The following is a 17900-nucleotide window of genomic DNA, read 5'->3' on the forward strand; positions in this document are numbered from 1 at the left end:
AATTGTGCTTTGTCGAATTTTGACAAATATTACTTTTATTTTGCACAAAATTTTAATGGAAACATTGCTATTGTCAAGCTTACTTCCCTGTCCTGTCAAAAAAGGGGGAAAGTGGAAAAATGCATTCAATCACCCAGCCGGTTATAGACAAAAAAAAAACCTATGGTAAATTCTCCAGCACAAATTTGTCCCACTTTTTTTGCCATATGGACAATGCTTCCTCTTTTTGCTGAGGGGATAAGGAACTGTACCTGAAAGAGAAAATGTTGGGTTTATTCAGTAGCATTCATGAAATGTTCTCCTTGTGCATGTTTTTTTTAAAGTATTTTCATTATAAATTGTAAGCAGAGAAACACTAATAACACAAAAGCACATGGCTTTCAAAAGTAAAAAAATAAATAAAAATAACAACTTTAAAGAAACAGTATGTAAGAAATGTATTTCAATTAATCATAAAATGGCCTTGATGTCACTAGACATTTAGAAATCATGTTAATTTCAAATACTTATATCACTAACAACAGTAGTACGGCCAGGATATTGTCATTTAAAAAGTGAAGTTGCAGCCCTCAACTGATGTTGATGTTGTCAAGTTGTGTTTTGGCCTGATACACCACCCTCCACCTATCTACTAATCACAAAGTCAGTACATATGGTTTCTTTACACATTGTCATAAATACACAACTCATAAAAATACTATTACATAGCCTCTTCATTTTACATCATGTAAAAAACAAGTGCATTTTCATGCACTGTAATAAATCGGATAACAGTAGAGTGCATTTTCATGCACTGTAATAAATCGGATAACAGAACAGTGCATTTTCATGCACTGTAATAAAAGAGAGAGACAAGCCTGCTCAAAATGAATGTATTACCCGACGGACGGTATTTGTAAAGCAATTTACAAATATAAAATACACCGTGTTCCAAATTATTATGCAAATTGGATTTAAGTGTCATAAACATTTATTTTTTTGTTTTTCAAATAAACTCATGGATGGTATTGTGTCTCAGGGCTCTTTGGATCATTGAAATCAATCTCAGACACCTGTGATCATTAGTTTGCCACGTGAGTCCAATCAAAGGAAAAATACTTAAGAAGGATGTTCCACATTATTAAGCATGCCACACGTTTCAAGCAATATGGGAAAGAAAAATAATCTCTCTACTGCTGAAAAGCGTGAAATTGTGCACTATCTTGGACAAGGTATGAAAACATTGGATATTTCCCAAAAACGTATGCGTGATCATCGTACTGTGAAAAAATTTGTCGCTGATTCAGAGCACAGGCGGGTTCGTGCAGACAAAGGCATAATAAGGTAGGTTTCTGCCAGATAAATTCATAGGATTAAGAGAGCAGCTGCTAAAATGCAAAGCAGCAAACAGGTATTTGATGCCGCTGGTGTCTCTGGAGTCCCGAGAATCTCAAGGTGTAGGATCCTCAAGAAGTTTGCAAGTGTGCATAAACCTACTATTCGGCCACCCCAAAACAATGCTCACAAGCAGAAATGGTTGCAGTGGACTCAGGAATACATGAAGATTAATTTTCAAACAGTTTTGTTTACGGATGGGTGCCATACAACCCTAGATAGTCCAGATGGATGGAGTAATGGATGGTTGGTGAATGGCCACCATGTCCCAACAAGGCTGAGACATCAGCAAGGAGGTGGCGGAGTCATGTTTTGGGCCGGGATCATGGGGAAAGAGCTGGTAGGCCCCTTTAGGTAACTTGGCCTGTTAAGATGTTTTTGATTGAAATAACGTTTGATTTAATTTATATGACCTCCTAATGCTGCAAATTCAACAAATGACCATTTTTTATTCTTTACAACCTATAAAATGTATTGAAACTCTGTTGTGCATAATAATTTGGAACAGTGCATTTTGAGTTTTTTATTTAAAAAAAAATACTGTTATCATTGCAAGGTTTGTTCAATAAAATTCAAATTATACTTTATCAGAGGCGTAACTATAGTAGGTGCAGCAAGTGCAGTCGCACCAGGGCCCGTGACCTCCCGGGGCCCGTTGCTAACCCCCGCCCTGCCTCCTTTTTTTTTTTTTTTTTTTAGAACTTTAGAATGTTAGAGCACGGAGAGTGAAGCGTCACTTTGACGAACTATCGGAACTACTATGTGGATGTTACACTGTCATAATCTACCACCAGCATTTTGGCAAGTTGAAAAATAGATGACTTCTGTAAAATCTCTGCTTTAAAGCAAGACCTGAATGAGAGGAGTTGTGATGGGAATGTCGGTGCAATGTCCCTGCTATAATGGTCTGACAAACGTCTTGCCTTTTCAAGCTGTTCATCATCACCTGCAAGTTGAAGGGTCAGGACGTAAAGACTCATGACAAGTTTCCCGCATACTTGCAAATCTTTGGGAGAGCTGACTGATTATGATGTCCAGAGTTGCATTAAAGGAACACGCCACCCAAAATCAGTAGTAATATATGTTCTTACCTTAACTTTCACGAGTTGAGTCATACCTCTCCCGCGCCGGTAGGTGCACTCAAACGCTCTGTCGCGCGGCGCGGCCGTAGAGAGAGGAACATAGCAGTAATCAAACACCTCCATTTTTTCCCTACTTAAATACAGTTGCACGAGTAGTTGATAAAAATGTGTACGTCACACAACATGAAACGTGGCGAAAAAGCAATTTACAAAAGATTCACTAAACAAAAATGCTGATGTGGTACATGAAAATTTAGCTAAAAATGTGGAGAATGCAATGCAATCAAGCATTTTGGACGATATATTGTCACAAGCTGGCAGAATAGGCAACAGGCCGATGTGCGTTTTATTTGGAGACTGTTTTGCGCGACAGAGACTGAGTTTGCTGCTGATATTCTGGGGATAGGCCTAGCCAATGTACGACTTCAGCCTTTTAATATATTTGCTGCATTAGATCAGTCTTTCTAGAACAGGCAAGGGCTTTCTAGCCTCACGTCAGCAGCGCTGCATCACCCATATAGCCTACATTAAAACAACCAACGGATGGTGGGCGGGTGCCGTTTTGAAAATTGGTCAACAAACTTTGGTGCTGATGGATGGCTGATGGCTGATAAGTTTTGCTATGCAGTTATGGTTGAAATAATAGCCCATCAGCGCATCTCTAGTGTGTGTGCCTCTCTCTCGCTCAGAGGGGAGGGAGAGGGTCGACCCAGCATGGATTCTAAACTCTTTGGTGGATAGGATCTACAATTAGGTGTTAATAATATTACCACGCTAGGTCGAAGTACTCCCAAGTGCTATTGCGCCACACATTGTAGTTCTCCTGTTTATTCGCTTGGAAAATCGCCACGTTTCATGTTGTGTGACGTACACATTTTTATCAACTACTCGTGCAACTGTATTTAAGTAGGGAAAAAATAGAGGTGTTTGATTACTGCTATGTTCCTCTCTCTACGGCCACGGCAGAGCCCGCTAGCATAGCAACATGCTAACACATTCGCGCCGCGCGACAGAGCGTTTGAGTGCACCTACCGGCGCGGGAGAGGTATGACTCAACTCGTGAAAGTTAAGGTAAGAACATATATTACTACTGATTTTGGGTGGCGTGTTCCTTTAATGCAACTCTGGACATCATAATCAGTCAGCTCTCCCAAAGATTTGCAAGTATGCGGGAAACTTGTCATGAGTCTTTACGTCCTGACCCTTCAACTTGCAGGTGATGATGAACAGCTTGAAAAGGCAAGACGTTTGTCAGACCATTATAGCAGGGACATTGCACCTACATTCCCATCACAACTCCTCTCATTCAGGTCTTGCTTTAAAGCAGAGATTTTACAGAAGTCATCTATTTTTCAACTTGCCAAAATGCTGGTGGTAGATTATGACAGTGTAACATCCACATTCGGGGAAGTGTGTACTGCTCTCATGTTGTTTCTGACATTGCCTGTGACTGTGGCAACAGCTGAGCGATCTTTTTCCAAACTCAAACTTATTAAGACCTACCTAAGGAGCAGCATGGGGCAGGAGAGGCTCAATGGGTTAGCTATCCTGTCCATTGAAAATATGAAAGCCAGCATTAAATATTGGGAACATCGTTGACGATTTTGCACAACGAAAGGCTCGTAAGATAGCCTTCTTCTAATGGCCTAATTCACGCATATTGGGGATTGTATGCATATGAATGATTTTATTTGGTTTCTGCACGGTTAAATAAGTTAGGCTACATTACGTTTTGTTTCTGCGCAGTGTGAGTTTATAAGCAAGCAATCTACGCTTGCAGTTTCAGCAGAGGGTTGAAGAGGCGCATTGAGCGCATTGAGTGTTCCCATAATTCCATGCGAGTTGATGTTAATGCAGTAGCCTAATATTAGATTACCCTGGCCTGCAGGCTGTTAATAAAATAATGTTAATGTAATCCATCTTATTTGTTTTCAAGTAGCAGGGAATTCAAGCCAAACCGTTGCAACTCTATACACGATTTCATTGGCCTGATTAAGTTTCGATATCTGGAGCTCACAAGCCAACGGAGAGTTGCTAGACTAGCCCTGGCAGCAAATTTAATTTGCTGTCGCTAGGGGCGCGTCTAGATTTCTAGGCTATCCAAGACAGTGAAGGAAAAGAGACTTACAGACCCCCCCCCCCCTTACATCTTCATTAAGACATGCAACAAATACACATTCCTTGGGCATGCTTCCCTGCACCATACCTGTTCGAGCCCATGTGGGAAAAGCACAACCACTGTGTACAGCCATTTATCACAGTAACAGACAGTCTTATCATCCTAGTACGCACTAATGCTAAATATATAAAATAAATAAATACAACAACAAGGATAACCTATTCTATTAGTCTGTCTCCTAAACATTCCTCACCCGTTATCCAGACATGCATGAAAACATTTGAAAACAAAACTCAGCCATGAGTTATTTTGAGAATGATGACTTTCTCTTCAGCATTGTCCTAACTGTTAAAACGAGGCAGATATGACGAGGCATTGCAACAATGTTTACAGAGATACACTGTAAGGTTGGCTGCAGACTGTTACGATTGACTGACACTCGCACGCACGCACGCACACACACACGCACACACACACACACACACAATCGAAATCAGACGCTTTAGGCTATAGTCTTTCTACATGGGTTTAGTTAATGATCGAGCTTTAATAAGACTACACTTAATAGTGGTTGTTGTAAACCGGGACATTTTAGCGTTCCGACATGCTTTTGTTGGGACTCGGGACACGCAACTCAAATGTTATTTTAAACGTGTATTTTTTTTTCTCTCCTGCTCTCTCGGAGGTAGCCTGCCGAGCATTTGCTCTGCTGCCGGCTTGTCCCTCCACATCACCCAAAATGCTTGATTGCGTTGCATTCTCCACATTTTTAGCTACATTTTCATGTACCACACCAGCATTTTTGTTCAGTGAATCTTTTGTAAATTGCTTTACAATTACCGTCGCCCAGTTCGCCTCAGCTTGCTATTCACTCCTTCGTCTTCATTAAGATTCCCGGTAGAATTTAATTGAATAAAATTAGGGCTGTCAATCGATTTAAAAAAAAAATTAAGTTGGCAAAAGTTTGAACTAGCCAACTAGCTCTGCTGGTGGGAAACGCAGCGGACTCATAGCGCTGTCCTATTGCTTGCAGAGGGAATTTAAAAGACAACCGATTATCCCGCCCCTCGGACTGCACTGCGAACGGTGAGTGCCCAGACCCTACATTTTAATGTGGGTCTGGTTCGTCAGGCTAATTAATTAATCTAAATTAATCACATATATGATTTTTGCTATGAAAGTATTTTAAATATTTAAATTCAAATTAATCATTGAATAATCAGCATTAGTGACATTAAAGTTCAAAAACTCTTTTATTACTATTTTAATAATGGCCATAATAATCTATGATATGACCTAACATGCTGAGGAAATAAATTCAAAAGTGCTTCGGGAAGAAGTTTGTTTTATCACATACATTGCAGAGGACTTTATTTTAATCAACACTTTATTTTTATCAACACCATCAAGCCGTTTTTGAAAAGTAAATGTTACAATCAATGATCTAGACACCACATTTTCTTCTCTCTCCTTCATTTTACAGTCTAATGGTTACTGACTACAACGGCTCAGTCAAAGGTCATTCAGAATCGATTAATCTGCGTTATTTTTAATGAATAATGAATTAATCGAAATTAATCAGTTATTTTGACAGCCCTAAATAAAATAGAATCTTTTTGGCCTCTATGTTTCCAGTAACATAGTCTGTCTGTTTTTGGTCTTGGATTTTGTGAAATAAATTTCTAAATAAATGTGACTTATACAGTATATGTTTTTTTCCTCTTCATGAGGCATTTTTTGACTGATGCGACTTATACTCCAGAGCGACTTATAGTCCGGAAAATAATAAAAATAACCGTTTTTTAAAACCTTCAATATCACACTTACAGCTAATTTTTCCAAATTCTAGGGCCCTTTCGAAAGTCAAATGACATTTAGTACAGACTTTAAATGTTTTACACATGGTTATTATGAGTTGGTCTTCCATCCTAGAAAATTTGGGGAGGCTAGGGAAACATTTTTGTCAGGATATTAATGCCCAAACATGTCATGGGTTTTTCAAGCTGTAAGAATTTCAAGGTCTGAAAAAGATATGAAGACAAAAGATTTGCACGGAAATATTTTACAGGCCTTGGTTTTAAGACCCATTTATGATATAGACAAGGTTTGAACAAAATCTGAGATGGTGCAGCAACAACTTTATCTGATTTGACACGGAATTACCCATAAATACTGCAGGACAAGATTCAGAAGTATAGTCTTACCTGATGGAGTTTATTGCAAGTTCTTTCAGTGTGCCTGCACCAGATGTCAGTCCAGCAATGCCCACAAATGCCTCATAAAAATCATACGAGAGACCACTTGCCCCAAATATGGCTGGGTCATCTGAGCTAATCACAAGGGGGTGACCCTCAGACATCAAAACTGCAGCAGGATGGTCACGCAAGTCTGACACAAGTTTCAGTACCTACAAAAGAGAATGAGTAATATGGCTCATAAAACCTAAAGGGCTTCTGCATATTTAAATGGTTTACATTTTATGTGACTATCATATCTGTCATGTAAAAGCACTATGAAATGCTTACTTGGTTGGATATGGGACACACCTCCACTGCTACCCCCATTTTCCGAGAAAGGGCCTTGGTAGTTGGATGGCGCACCAAAGCAAATCCATGTCCAATGCGTGAGGTATTAAATAGGAGAGCATCTAGTATGTTCTGATCCACATCTGTCCCTTGAAAATCTATATCACAAGAGAACTAAAGCAATTATTCAAAAGAAGGCACCTTATCCTTACCTTCGCCACTTTACAACAAAACAGTATAATGTTTTGTCACTTTAATTTACAAATTGATAAATTGTTCCAATACCAACCGAAGTCTGGTATCCACATACACTATATGGACAAAGGTATTGAGACACTTAAACCACTTAATCATTGAATTCAAGTGTTTCATTCAGACACATTGCCACAGATGTATACAATCAAGCATCTAGTCATCCAGTCTGCATTCACAAACATTTGTGAAAGAATGGGTCATTCTGAAGAGCTCCAAGCCAGGTCCATAAAGATATGGTTTGGATGGAAGAATTCTTCCTTCGTATTCCAGTAGCTTCAAATCAGTGAGTTTGACTTCTTGCATGCTGCGCATTATCGCATATCTGGCTGAACGTGATTCATGTTAACAATGCAAACATGCATTGTCTAAAAGCGAGGCTTCATCAAAGACTGTTCTTATCCCAACCACAGACTGTAACCCCCCCCCACACACACACACACACTTTCTTAGCTGTATACTACTGTCTACATTGCACTATATGTCTTATACTGTTTATACTGCACCACCTGTCTATACTGTGCATATCACATTGCACATTTCGTTGTCTCTGTATGTGTACTCTGTACGTGCACAATGAAAATAAAGTTGAATCTAATCTAATCTAATCTAATCTAATCTAATAAATGCATCACGTTCAGCCAGATCTACGCAACGCTCCAAGAAGTCAAATGCGCCCACTGATTTGAAGTCCTTATGATAACGTCCTGTACACTTTAAAAGTTTAAAATACTTTGATTTTTTGATTTTGAGGCAGCCGTGGCCTACTGGTTAGCGCTTCGGACTTGTAACCGGAGGGTTGCCGGTTCGAACCCCAACCAGTAGGCTGGCACGGCTGAAGTGCCCTTGAGCAAGGCACCTAACCCCTCACAGCTCACTGCGCCGGGAGTGTGTGCTTCACCTCACTGTGTGCTGAGTGTGTTTCACTAATTCACGGATTGGGATAAATGCAGAAACCAAATTTCCCTCACGGGATCAAAAGAGTATATATACTTAAACTTATTTGTCAGTCCTGTGTTTACACCAAACCATTCCTTTAAGGCTGATGACACATTAGTCACAAATGATAGAGATTCCACTTACTTGAACTTAACATATCACATCTGGGTACAAGCTATACATACAGTAGTTATACTATACATGATTACAGTAGCTTAGACAGGTTGTGAAACAACAGAGGCAGTCTAAAGTCTAAAGAGAAGTTCATTACAATTCATTTTTAAGTAAAAAAAGTTCCCAGAAGACTGTCAAGTGAGGGATGACACCCTAATCCATCTCCCTGGAAATTCTCCCTGGAATTCAGTGACTGAAACTTGAGTGCAGCGTACAATCTAAAATTCACTAAAATTGGTCTGTATCAGAGGGTAATATTATAAAGGTTGTTTAAGATATGAGAAAATGTTTTTATGGTCATATGACTGCAAAATAGAGCTTTTCTACTAACCATCATCTGAATCATGGAAAATGGCAATGGTAACATCAGGCTGACGAGATACTTATTGTCTACTTTTTAGAATTGAATGGAACAATACCATTCATGTATCCAAAATGTTGCAATTAAAATATCATTACATTTCACTCATTATAGGTGAATCACTGATATATTCTATACATCAAAACTTGTTTGAGAATGACATTACCAGTCTCTCCAGCATGAAAGAAGTAAGGCAGAGAGACTCCCAGTTGTTCTGGTAAGGACAAGGGTTCCTTGAAGTACCAAAGGGGCCTCCCAGTGTCCTCTCGCCCCACCTACATAAAACACGCCACCTTGCAGTGTTAATGTTTTCACCTAAATTACAGATTATCACTGACTGAGGCTACATCCACACTAGGTCGGGTAGGTTTTAATACAGATTTTAGGAACATTAACATTAAAGCACTACACTCTTGTAACATGTAAAAGCAGAGCCTTTTATTGGTAGAGATCACCATTGCAATGGAAATGTTAATGCCTTAATTCCCGCCACTGCATGTTCGTTTACTCGCTGGAATCAAGATGGATACCGATAGCCTGACGAGCCAGACCCACATTAAAATGTAGGGTCTGGGGACTCACCATTCCCAGTGCTCAGTCCGAGGGGTGGGATAATCGGTTGTCTTTCAAATTCAGAGGGTGTCAAAATGATCCTACACCTCCAATTTCGTGCAGTTTTTAACATGTCAGCAAGAGATACCTGTGATTACAACACCTGATTTTTGCTTTTTCATTTGTAACTAGGTGGCGCTATACATCAAATGAGTGGTTATGAGATGGGTCATAATTCGTCCTCAACATTGGGATATTAGAAGCGAATTAGGTTGATAATGTACATAGTTTTGGTATGAGTAGGCTACATACACATATTTCTTCATATTGTGTTAGTAGAAGGATTGAATGTCCTGTGAAATAATAACTATATGTAACGTGAGACTGCTAGCCGTCTTTCCCATTGGAATTATCTGACCTACTGTGGATGCAGCCTGTGTAAACTGAACGTTTGAAACAATGAGCACTGTTACCAAATGATGAAAGGAGATATGCCACACATACTTACTAAGTCAAACCCAGCCATAATCTCAGGAAACTCTCTCTGTAGTTTAACTGCCTCCTCAATTACTTCTTTCAACTGTGATGCATTTATTCCTCTGTAAGAAAGAAAGACTACATTTCATTTAAAAATACTACCTGGCCAAAACAATATATATATTTTTCATAGAAATGACACTGTGTAAAGTCATGTTCAGCAAATCCCAAAGACTTTCAATGTGTGTCGGAGCTCTGTGGTGACCAATTCATCTGTGAAAATGATTCATCATCCTTCCTGACAACTCTTTAACAATGAGACTGACGAATCCTGGAATTGTTCTAATAGCCAACTAAGTAGCATATTTAGTCATTTCAATATTTCATATTGATTTTTGAACTATTAGGCTACACTTCTCTTTAATGTCATAACATTGTATTGGTGGTGTGTAAGTCTAATTGAGTGCCTGTCAGTGGACGTAAGAGTAGCCTAATTACATTTCTGAGTGGATTGGAAGGCTTGCTTCTCACCGTTTTCGGCTATGAGTGGAAATAACTTTTTGTGTAGTGCATTAGGATATGTTTAGGATGTTTTCTATGGTATAGTATAGTATTTCGATAAAACTGCAACTATGAGAGGATTAACCAAAAGTTATTTGTAGGCTAACTTTACCTTCAACTTCATTATCAAATCACATTTGAAGCACATTTGAGAAATTGGCTCATGTGCAAAATTTTGGGCTTCAAAGTCAAGAACAGAAAACTTTGCACATTAAATAATCCTGAGTTACCATACTTCAGCAAATCCTTCTGTCTGAATATCTGTCCTGGTTCCACAAATACTGAGATTAATATTACTGAATATTATTACAAAATAACTGTTCTATTTCACGCTTACCTATTGGCTGTGAAAATCACCCGGGCTCCAAAAAAGTCTGAATGTTCAGCTACAAACTGTCTTAATACTTCTTGATAGGCTCTCAGTGTCCAGAATCGGTCATTTATGGTTCCATTCAGCTCATATGTCTGTATATTAACAAGGTCACAAAAACATAGCAAGTTATTGCACATGTGCCATTATATTGCCATTTGTGGAGTGGCTATTCTGTACTTATATACCTGTGGTAGCAATGCCCTCAGCTCCAAATACATGACATTATCAGCATTGAATCGTTTCAGGCCCTCAAAGAAGTAATCCTTGAAGACAGGAGCATATGTGACCAGTCCCCATGCCGCAAGGAAGGTTTCCTCAAACCTCTTCCACACAACATCTTGATTAGGATATGCAGCCTCTGGGTTATCAGTGTAAAGTGTTAGGTTGCTTATGAGGCTGTAAATGAAAGAAAAAGAAAAAAATATTAGAGGATACTAACATTAATCAGTTCACTTCATTTTAGCCAGTGACAAAATAGTAGGATTTATCTCAAACCCGTTGTCCAAATCTGTAGTGTTGTCAATCTTGGCCCTCACAGTTTCAAGCAGTATCCATTCAGAGCAATGAGGAATAGGTTTCGGTTGATGAGAAGAAAAAATAAATCTCACTGACTGATCATCAGTAAAACAAACATAGCAATGTTGCCTGTATGTTACATTCTTCACCAGCCATTCCACATCCACCAATGCAAAATCATGGACATGAAGAGCTCCACCTGTGACAAAATGGAATATATCTTGATACTGTATATCCTTCAGGAACAAGTGTATAGTTAAACAATTTTGGTAGCCTACTGAAGGCAGTCTATATGACAACACCTTTAGGCATCTTCCGTAGTAAATTGAAGAGGGAGCTGTGATTTATCAGGGGTTTAGCCTTAAAGAAATGCATGGCTGGAGGAAATTCTGAACTCTCCATTTCTTCCTGCTTCATTTTCTGCAACACCTCACTAAGTTGCTCCTCAGCATTTGTGAGAAGTACTCTGCCACCCGTTTGCTGTGATTTCTCTGTCTTAATCAAGTATTCTCTGTAATTTGGGTCCGGCATGGCACTGCCCAGTGCTGCCCAGCATGACAGCACCAGTAACAGCTTTGTGGCCATAAAGGTTCCTTCTACTGGACTCACTGGCATTGTGATAGAATCAGTGTTTCTTTCTGAAAAAAAAAAAGTAGGCTGCATTGAATATTTGGGGCAGATAAACAGTGGTAAATAGCCTAAGTGCAGAACTGGGATAACCTATTAATAAGTTATCTTAGCAAGTGTAAACTTTTAGTCACACATTGCATTAATTAATATGAAGAGCTACTTGACTAGGCCTTGGCTTTCTTGTAACTAGAAGCCTACAGAGGCAAGCCTACAATGCATAGATCACTTGACTGGTCAGGTTTTCAGGTGAAGAAAATACCATAAACAATCTGATTCGATTCAGACTGTTTGTCCAACTACAGCTGTTTATAGAGCTGCAGAAATAATTGGATTAATCTGAGATTTTCCAATATTCTAAAACATGTGACGCCTGGGTGCAGATTTAGAAAGGTTAGTTTAGGCCTGCAGGTAGGCTACTATTAGGAAACATTATTATTTTTTTTATTTATTTTTTTAAAGGCCAAGGCCGAATACGTTTGCGATGAGAAATTCTCTCCACACTGGACGGCTGTTGAAAGAGTCAGTGCTTCAACAGTTCCATTTAGCATGGAGACCTCAGTAAACAGACGAGCCAAGACAAGTATGATCCTCATTGCGGGCACGACGCAAATAATAGGTGCAACTTAGGTTAGAGCTGCACAGCACAAGATACACTGTAAATACGCACTGAAAATACAAATCTGCCCTCTTACTTTCAAGACTATTGTCCAGTCCAGCTTTCAAAACAGTAGCAGTAGCCTACGCTATATGCTGACATCACATCCGTAAAAAAAGATAAACAAAGACAGTGAACGTAGCGCAAATACAACTACTTGAATGTCACTACGGCTCTGACCCATAGACCATAGTACACCGGCTCTGACCGGCTCTGACCTAGCAAAAATAGAATGTTCGTACCGGATGTTGCTAGCAAAGGCGGCTAAAAGTTAGCATTTTCTTCCAAATAAAAGTCCCGCTAACCACATTGGGTTTAATCAGAGACTTTCTAATGTGGAGACACAGCACTCAAAAAATACTCCATAGAAATGCAAGGGGCTAGTTTGTCACGCCAATATGGCCGTTGTCTACACATATCCCACCCCTTCCTCGGCAAAACGTGGGCATGTGAATACATTGAGCCAATCATGTGGTGTGATGTGAATACATTGAGACAATCATATGGTGTGTTGTGATGAAGACATCGTGCCAATCATGTGTTGTGATCTCTCTGCTGGAGCAAGATTGGTGTCTTGAAGCCTTGCGCACGCGCATTTCTGCCGAAATGGATGCCCTACGAGTGCCCAAAAAGCGTTGTCAAATGGCCGCCGAGTGGAGGGACTTGCCTAAAAGGACTTTGGTTTAATGGAGATCGTTCAGAATGAATGAAACAAACTTTTGATTTGACTAACCCTATAACCAGGGTTGCCAACTCTCACGCATCTGGCGTGACACTCACGCTTTCAGCACCAATCTCACGCTCTCACGCACGCTCAAGAAATGTCACGCCAAATCCATAATTTTTTTTTGCAATCCGTTCATTTTTTGTTGATGACTAGACTAGACCACAGCATTGTTTCTAAATGACAGGATACGAGTTTAAGGCATAGATATGTCTAGACCAACAGCAGGTAGGTCTAATATCCGCCTACAACGTTCTCAGCGCAGTTTTCTCTGATTGTTGATTCGCTGACCAGGCTATTTTAATCCGGTCCGCGGCACCTTCACGGAACATGCTGCTTTAGACATGAGGCAGACCAACATAAATTGTGGCCGCCCATTCTTATAGGAACTACTCGCGAAGTAGCCTCACAGACATCACATGAAATAACTTTTTCTCATCTTTTATAAGGTGCTATAGCCGCTATTTGCTGCGATAAACGGTTCGCGAGAAAAATAAATTAACTTTCAAGAAATAATCATATTAGGCTACTATAGCTCTGCGCTCATTTCAATTCCTATAGGAGGAATATCTCACAAACTTTTCGTTCCACACATGACAAACCGTAAACATAAACAGCAGACCTTACCGAACACAAAGGTGTAATGCAATCCCCTGTACAATAAGCCGTTCCAGAGTAATCCGGTTTTGAAATGGTAGCAAATTTCTATATGGTCTCCAATTTTGGGCTTTAAGTGTCTTAAAACTGAGCTGTGCTTAAATACCTACATATGTGTAAATATTAAAATCAGAGGATATATAGCTCATGGCTAAGAGTTTGTGGATGTAGTAGCCATAATGATTTGTTTTCACAAAATGCTAAGCATGCATGTATTTAAGTGTCTTAAAAAGTGTGCTTATATTGGTCAATGCATAATTTCATAACAGGCCAAATAGAAAATAAATGTTAAATGTTAAATATACTGTAGCCTAAACATAATATTAAAATCAGATGATGTAGGATAGTATAGAGTTAGATAAAGTTGGATGGCTCCAGAACTCACACCAGTGGATTGGGTCTTAAAGGAGCCACACGACTTTTATGACACTATAGCTGTTCTGTTGACCTTTAGATTTTTTGCTACTGGGCATGAAGGGCAGGCCAATTATGAGTTCTGTCCAACATTGATGGTAGGTTTAGAAGAAAAGTCACCACATTTTAATCATATTGCAATACCAATAACCGTGATCATTTTGGTCATGATTTTTCATCAAATGTTCATACTGTATCTCTAGTGGCTGGTAGACTTTGGAATCCACCAACCACAATGGTAGGTGGAAAAAAATATTTTAGGCTATTTGCATCCCTGATACATACGTACACTCATACACACATTCATAAGTCTCAATCTGTCAATTTCTTTCCACAAAACTCGCCAGAAGTCATAATTTAAGGGGTTATTTTTCATTTTTTTTCTACTAAGCTACTACCTTTTTCAGGTGGGCAGGGGGGCCCTTTTCATGTCTGTGCCCAGGGACCCAGTGGCTCATAATCCTTCCATGCCACAGGGTTAAAACACTGGTCTTGTTTTCAAGTGCAATCAATAATTGTACATTTTGAAGAAACTTAAATCATGGATTATACTGTACATAGCAAAAAAGTCTGGGGACAGACATTTTTAAAATTAGGTTTAGGGAAAAATTTAACGCACACGCACTATGACTTCACAAAATCTCACTCCAGCCAAACACCCAAAGTTGGCAACCCTGCTATAACATAAACCTATGTGAAATAAATAATGCGTGATAATTAGCCAAATAAATCATTGTTCATGACACGTTATGGTTAATTATTGAAATGAGTGTGATGGTGATACAATTCTGCTTTTCAATTAGTTGATGGTGTTTGACATTAAATTATAAGCAGGTCAGTTTCACGTAATAAGCTGTTTCTTTGGGTCTGGGTAATTCATGTGACAAAAATGCTGTTATAGGCTATAGCTACCGTTTTTCTGGAAAACAAAGCAGTACAACAACATTTCTATCTCCAAAATAGTGCATTTCTGCAGTGTAGGCTACTAGTGCAATGCAGCTTTTAATGTCCAAGTAGGCCTAGCCCATACTGTTTTTTCCTGCATACGAACTACAAATACTCCTCCAAAACTAGTGTTGACACTTGAAGTTGTGGAGTTATATTATTGTAGCCTATTCTAGTATAGAATAAATACCCACAACAGGTTTACCCTTGTCTCACCTATGTCTATGAATTGCAGTAGTGAGAAAATGAAAAAGGAAAGAAAGGTGTCCTGATGTGTTGTTTAGGGATGGTCCTGCAATGTTTTCTCGACATATCTCTATGTCTTTTTTTTCTCCCCTCTACTTATGTTTTCACAGATCCTTGCTCCTGATATCCTGAAGTATGGGTTGCATTTTATTATATGACTCCAACAGAACACTCACAGAAAGGAGAGTGTGTCAAACTACAAGACAGCCAGTATGTAAACAATGCCTTTACTGTGGTTTTGCTATGGTAGATATGGTTATTGCTGTATTAGACACAGCTGAATTTACCACTTAAACCATATATTTTCTGAAAGTCTACAGCCTCTAGATGTCAATTTATATCAATTAAGACATGTTCCACCTTCCTACTGACTTTTATATCGGTGTACAGGCCCATATTGTAGATCGAGAAGCCGACTGTAAAACTCACACATGTTGGCCTATACTATTAAGGGACAGCTTAATTGACCACCTAAACCATATATTTTCTGAAAGCCTCTAGATGTCAATTAATATCAATTAAGACATGTCCCATCTTCCTACTTACTCTGGTATATCATAAGGCATACATAGGCCCATATTGTAGATCGAGAAACAAAATGTTCAGCTGATACATTTTGGCCTACACTATTAAGGGACAGCTGATTCAACCACCTAAACCAAACCATTAACATTAATTAATTAGGACTTGTTCCACCCTCCTGAAATACTTTGGCACACTATATTAAAGGCATAGACCTGTGTTGTATAGGTGAACTTTAGTCATCAGTATGTTTGAACATGTCTGTCTTTGTACACTTTTATTTCTAATTTCCAGGTTGTCAGCTGTTGTCAGGCTCATCACCAAAGCAGAAAGACATAGTGAGACCAGACATGCCAGGAAGGAGCAAGGCAAAGCCCAGGATTTTTTCTTTAGTTGTTCCTGCCAGTTATAGAAGGACTGCTCCTGAGAATAGATGGGTGTATACATCGTTTTTGCAAAATGGGTCTTCTACACATGATGCTTGTCAAGCACTGCTCCTTGACTGGCCTGTATTGTGACCATTGGTCAAAGGCGCCACATGACTGTCTCAGAGTCCTCTAGTCTACATCATTCCGGTGACAGGACCTAGTCTGACAGGATGGGTCTTGTGTTACTGTGACCAGACGGCTCAACAATGCAACATTTTTATCCATGCCCTCATCACCTCGAGACTGGACTACTGCAACAGCATTCTCTATATGGTCTTGAAAATGATTGTCTTCATTATTACTACTATTATTATTATTATTATTATTATTATTATTATTATTATTATTATTATTATTACAGGTCTTTCTACACCCGAACCAGAAGGTTCAGAGGAAGCTTCTTTCCTGCGGCTGTCACCCTACTGGACTCTAGCTCTGCATCCCGGTGACAACCAATCAACTAAGCCCAATACCCTATCCCACCCATAGCGTTCTATTTATTTACAAATGCACACTGTAATTACAGTTATACATAACCATATTCTACTGCTCTTCATATCCATCCTGCACATACACTTATACTTACTACTATTATAATGTTACTGTTTCTGCACTATAATGGTACTGTTACCACACTGCACATAGCTGTACATACTGTACATATATGTCTATATGGTTCATAATGAATATCGATATTTATTCTGTGTTTCTTGTTCTGTTAATACACTGCATATATCTATATTATTCTTACTACCAAAATATGCACATATCAGTTCATTGTTCATATTACATAGGTATATTTATTCTACTCTTATAAGGTAACTGCTAATACACTGCAAATATTTATATCTAATTTATATTACTCTAAACCACCTTCTGTAAACCAACTGCATATTACTGTCTACACTGCACTATATTTCTTGTTCTGGCTATGCACCATCTGTCTATACTTTGTATATCACATTGCACTTTTGCTTTGTACAGGGTTCTCACGGGTCATGGAATTTCTGGAATATCATGGAATTTTAGGAAGTCTATTCCAGACATGGAAAGTCAGGGAATTGTATAATTTTTGGGGCAAAGTCATGGAAAATCTACTAGCCAAAATTCATTAATACAAGCATATTTCCACACAGAATTGGTGTATATGTGGTTATTAGATTTACAGCTTGCTTGAGTAGCCCAACTGTTTATTCAATGTGCCTATTTATTCATCTTGTTCTAAAAAAGTAAAAGACTTAACTGCTATGGGTGCTCTGAAATCATTGGTCGGTATATTGTACTACTCAGTTATTATATAGTAAGTCATGGAAATTCAGGTTTTTTGTCAGGGAAAAGTCATAGAATTTTACATTTGACTTAAAGTGGGAACCC

The 17900-nt window shown here is 38.9% G+C and overlaps 1 protein-coding gene across 2 annotated transcripts; it reads right to left on the minus strand.

Moving 5' to 3' along the window:
- Window positions 1-12785, minus strand: ada2a (adenosine deaminase 2a). Of its 2 annotated transcripts, XM_076302907.1 has the most exons (11): window positions 12628-12785; window positions 11608-11943; window positions 11285-11504; window positions 10975-11185; window positions 10754-10881; window positions 9887-9977; window positions 8993-9101; window positions 7101-7258; window positions 6780-6982; window positions 2466-2523; window positions 1-251 (listed from the first exon to the last, which is right to left on the minus strand). In XM_076302907.1, the coding sequence occupies exons 2-11, from the start codon at window positions 11918-11920 to the stop codon at window positions 126-128; spliced, it is 1617 nt and encodes a 538-aa protein (XP_076159022.1). In that variant the 5' UTR covers window positions 11921-11943; window positions 12628-12785; the 3' UTR covers window positions 1-125. The 2 variants fall into 2 exon arrangements, with proteins under 2 accessions (XP_076159022.1, XP_076159031.1); XM_076302916.1 differs by lacking the exon at window positions 2466-2523.
- Window positions 12786-17900: the final 5115 nt, after the last annotated feature.

This window comes from Alosa pseudoharengus, unplaced genomic scaffold (assembly GCF_046254945.1).
Source record: "Alosa pseudoharengus isolate Yale_2024_CS ecotype anadromous, Long Island Sound unplaced genomic scaffold, YU_APseudo_1.1 YU_APseudo_1.1_scf_10, whole genome shotgun sequence".
Taxonomy (NCBI): domain Eukaryota; kingdom Metazoa; phylum Chordata; class Actinopteri; order Clupeiformes; family Clupeidae; genus Alosa; species Alosa pseudoharengus.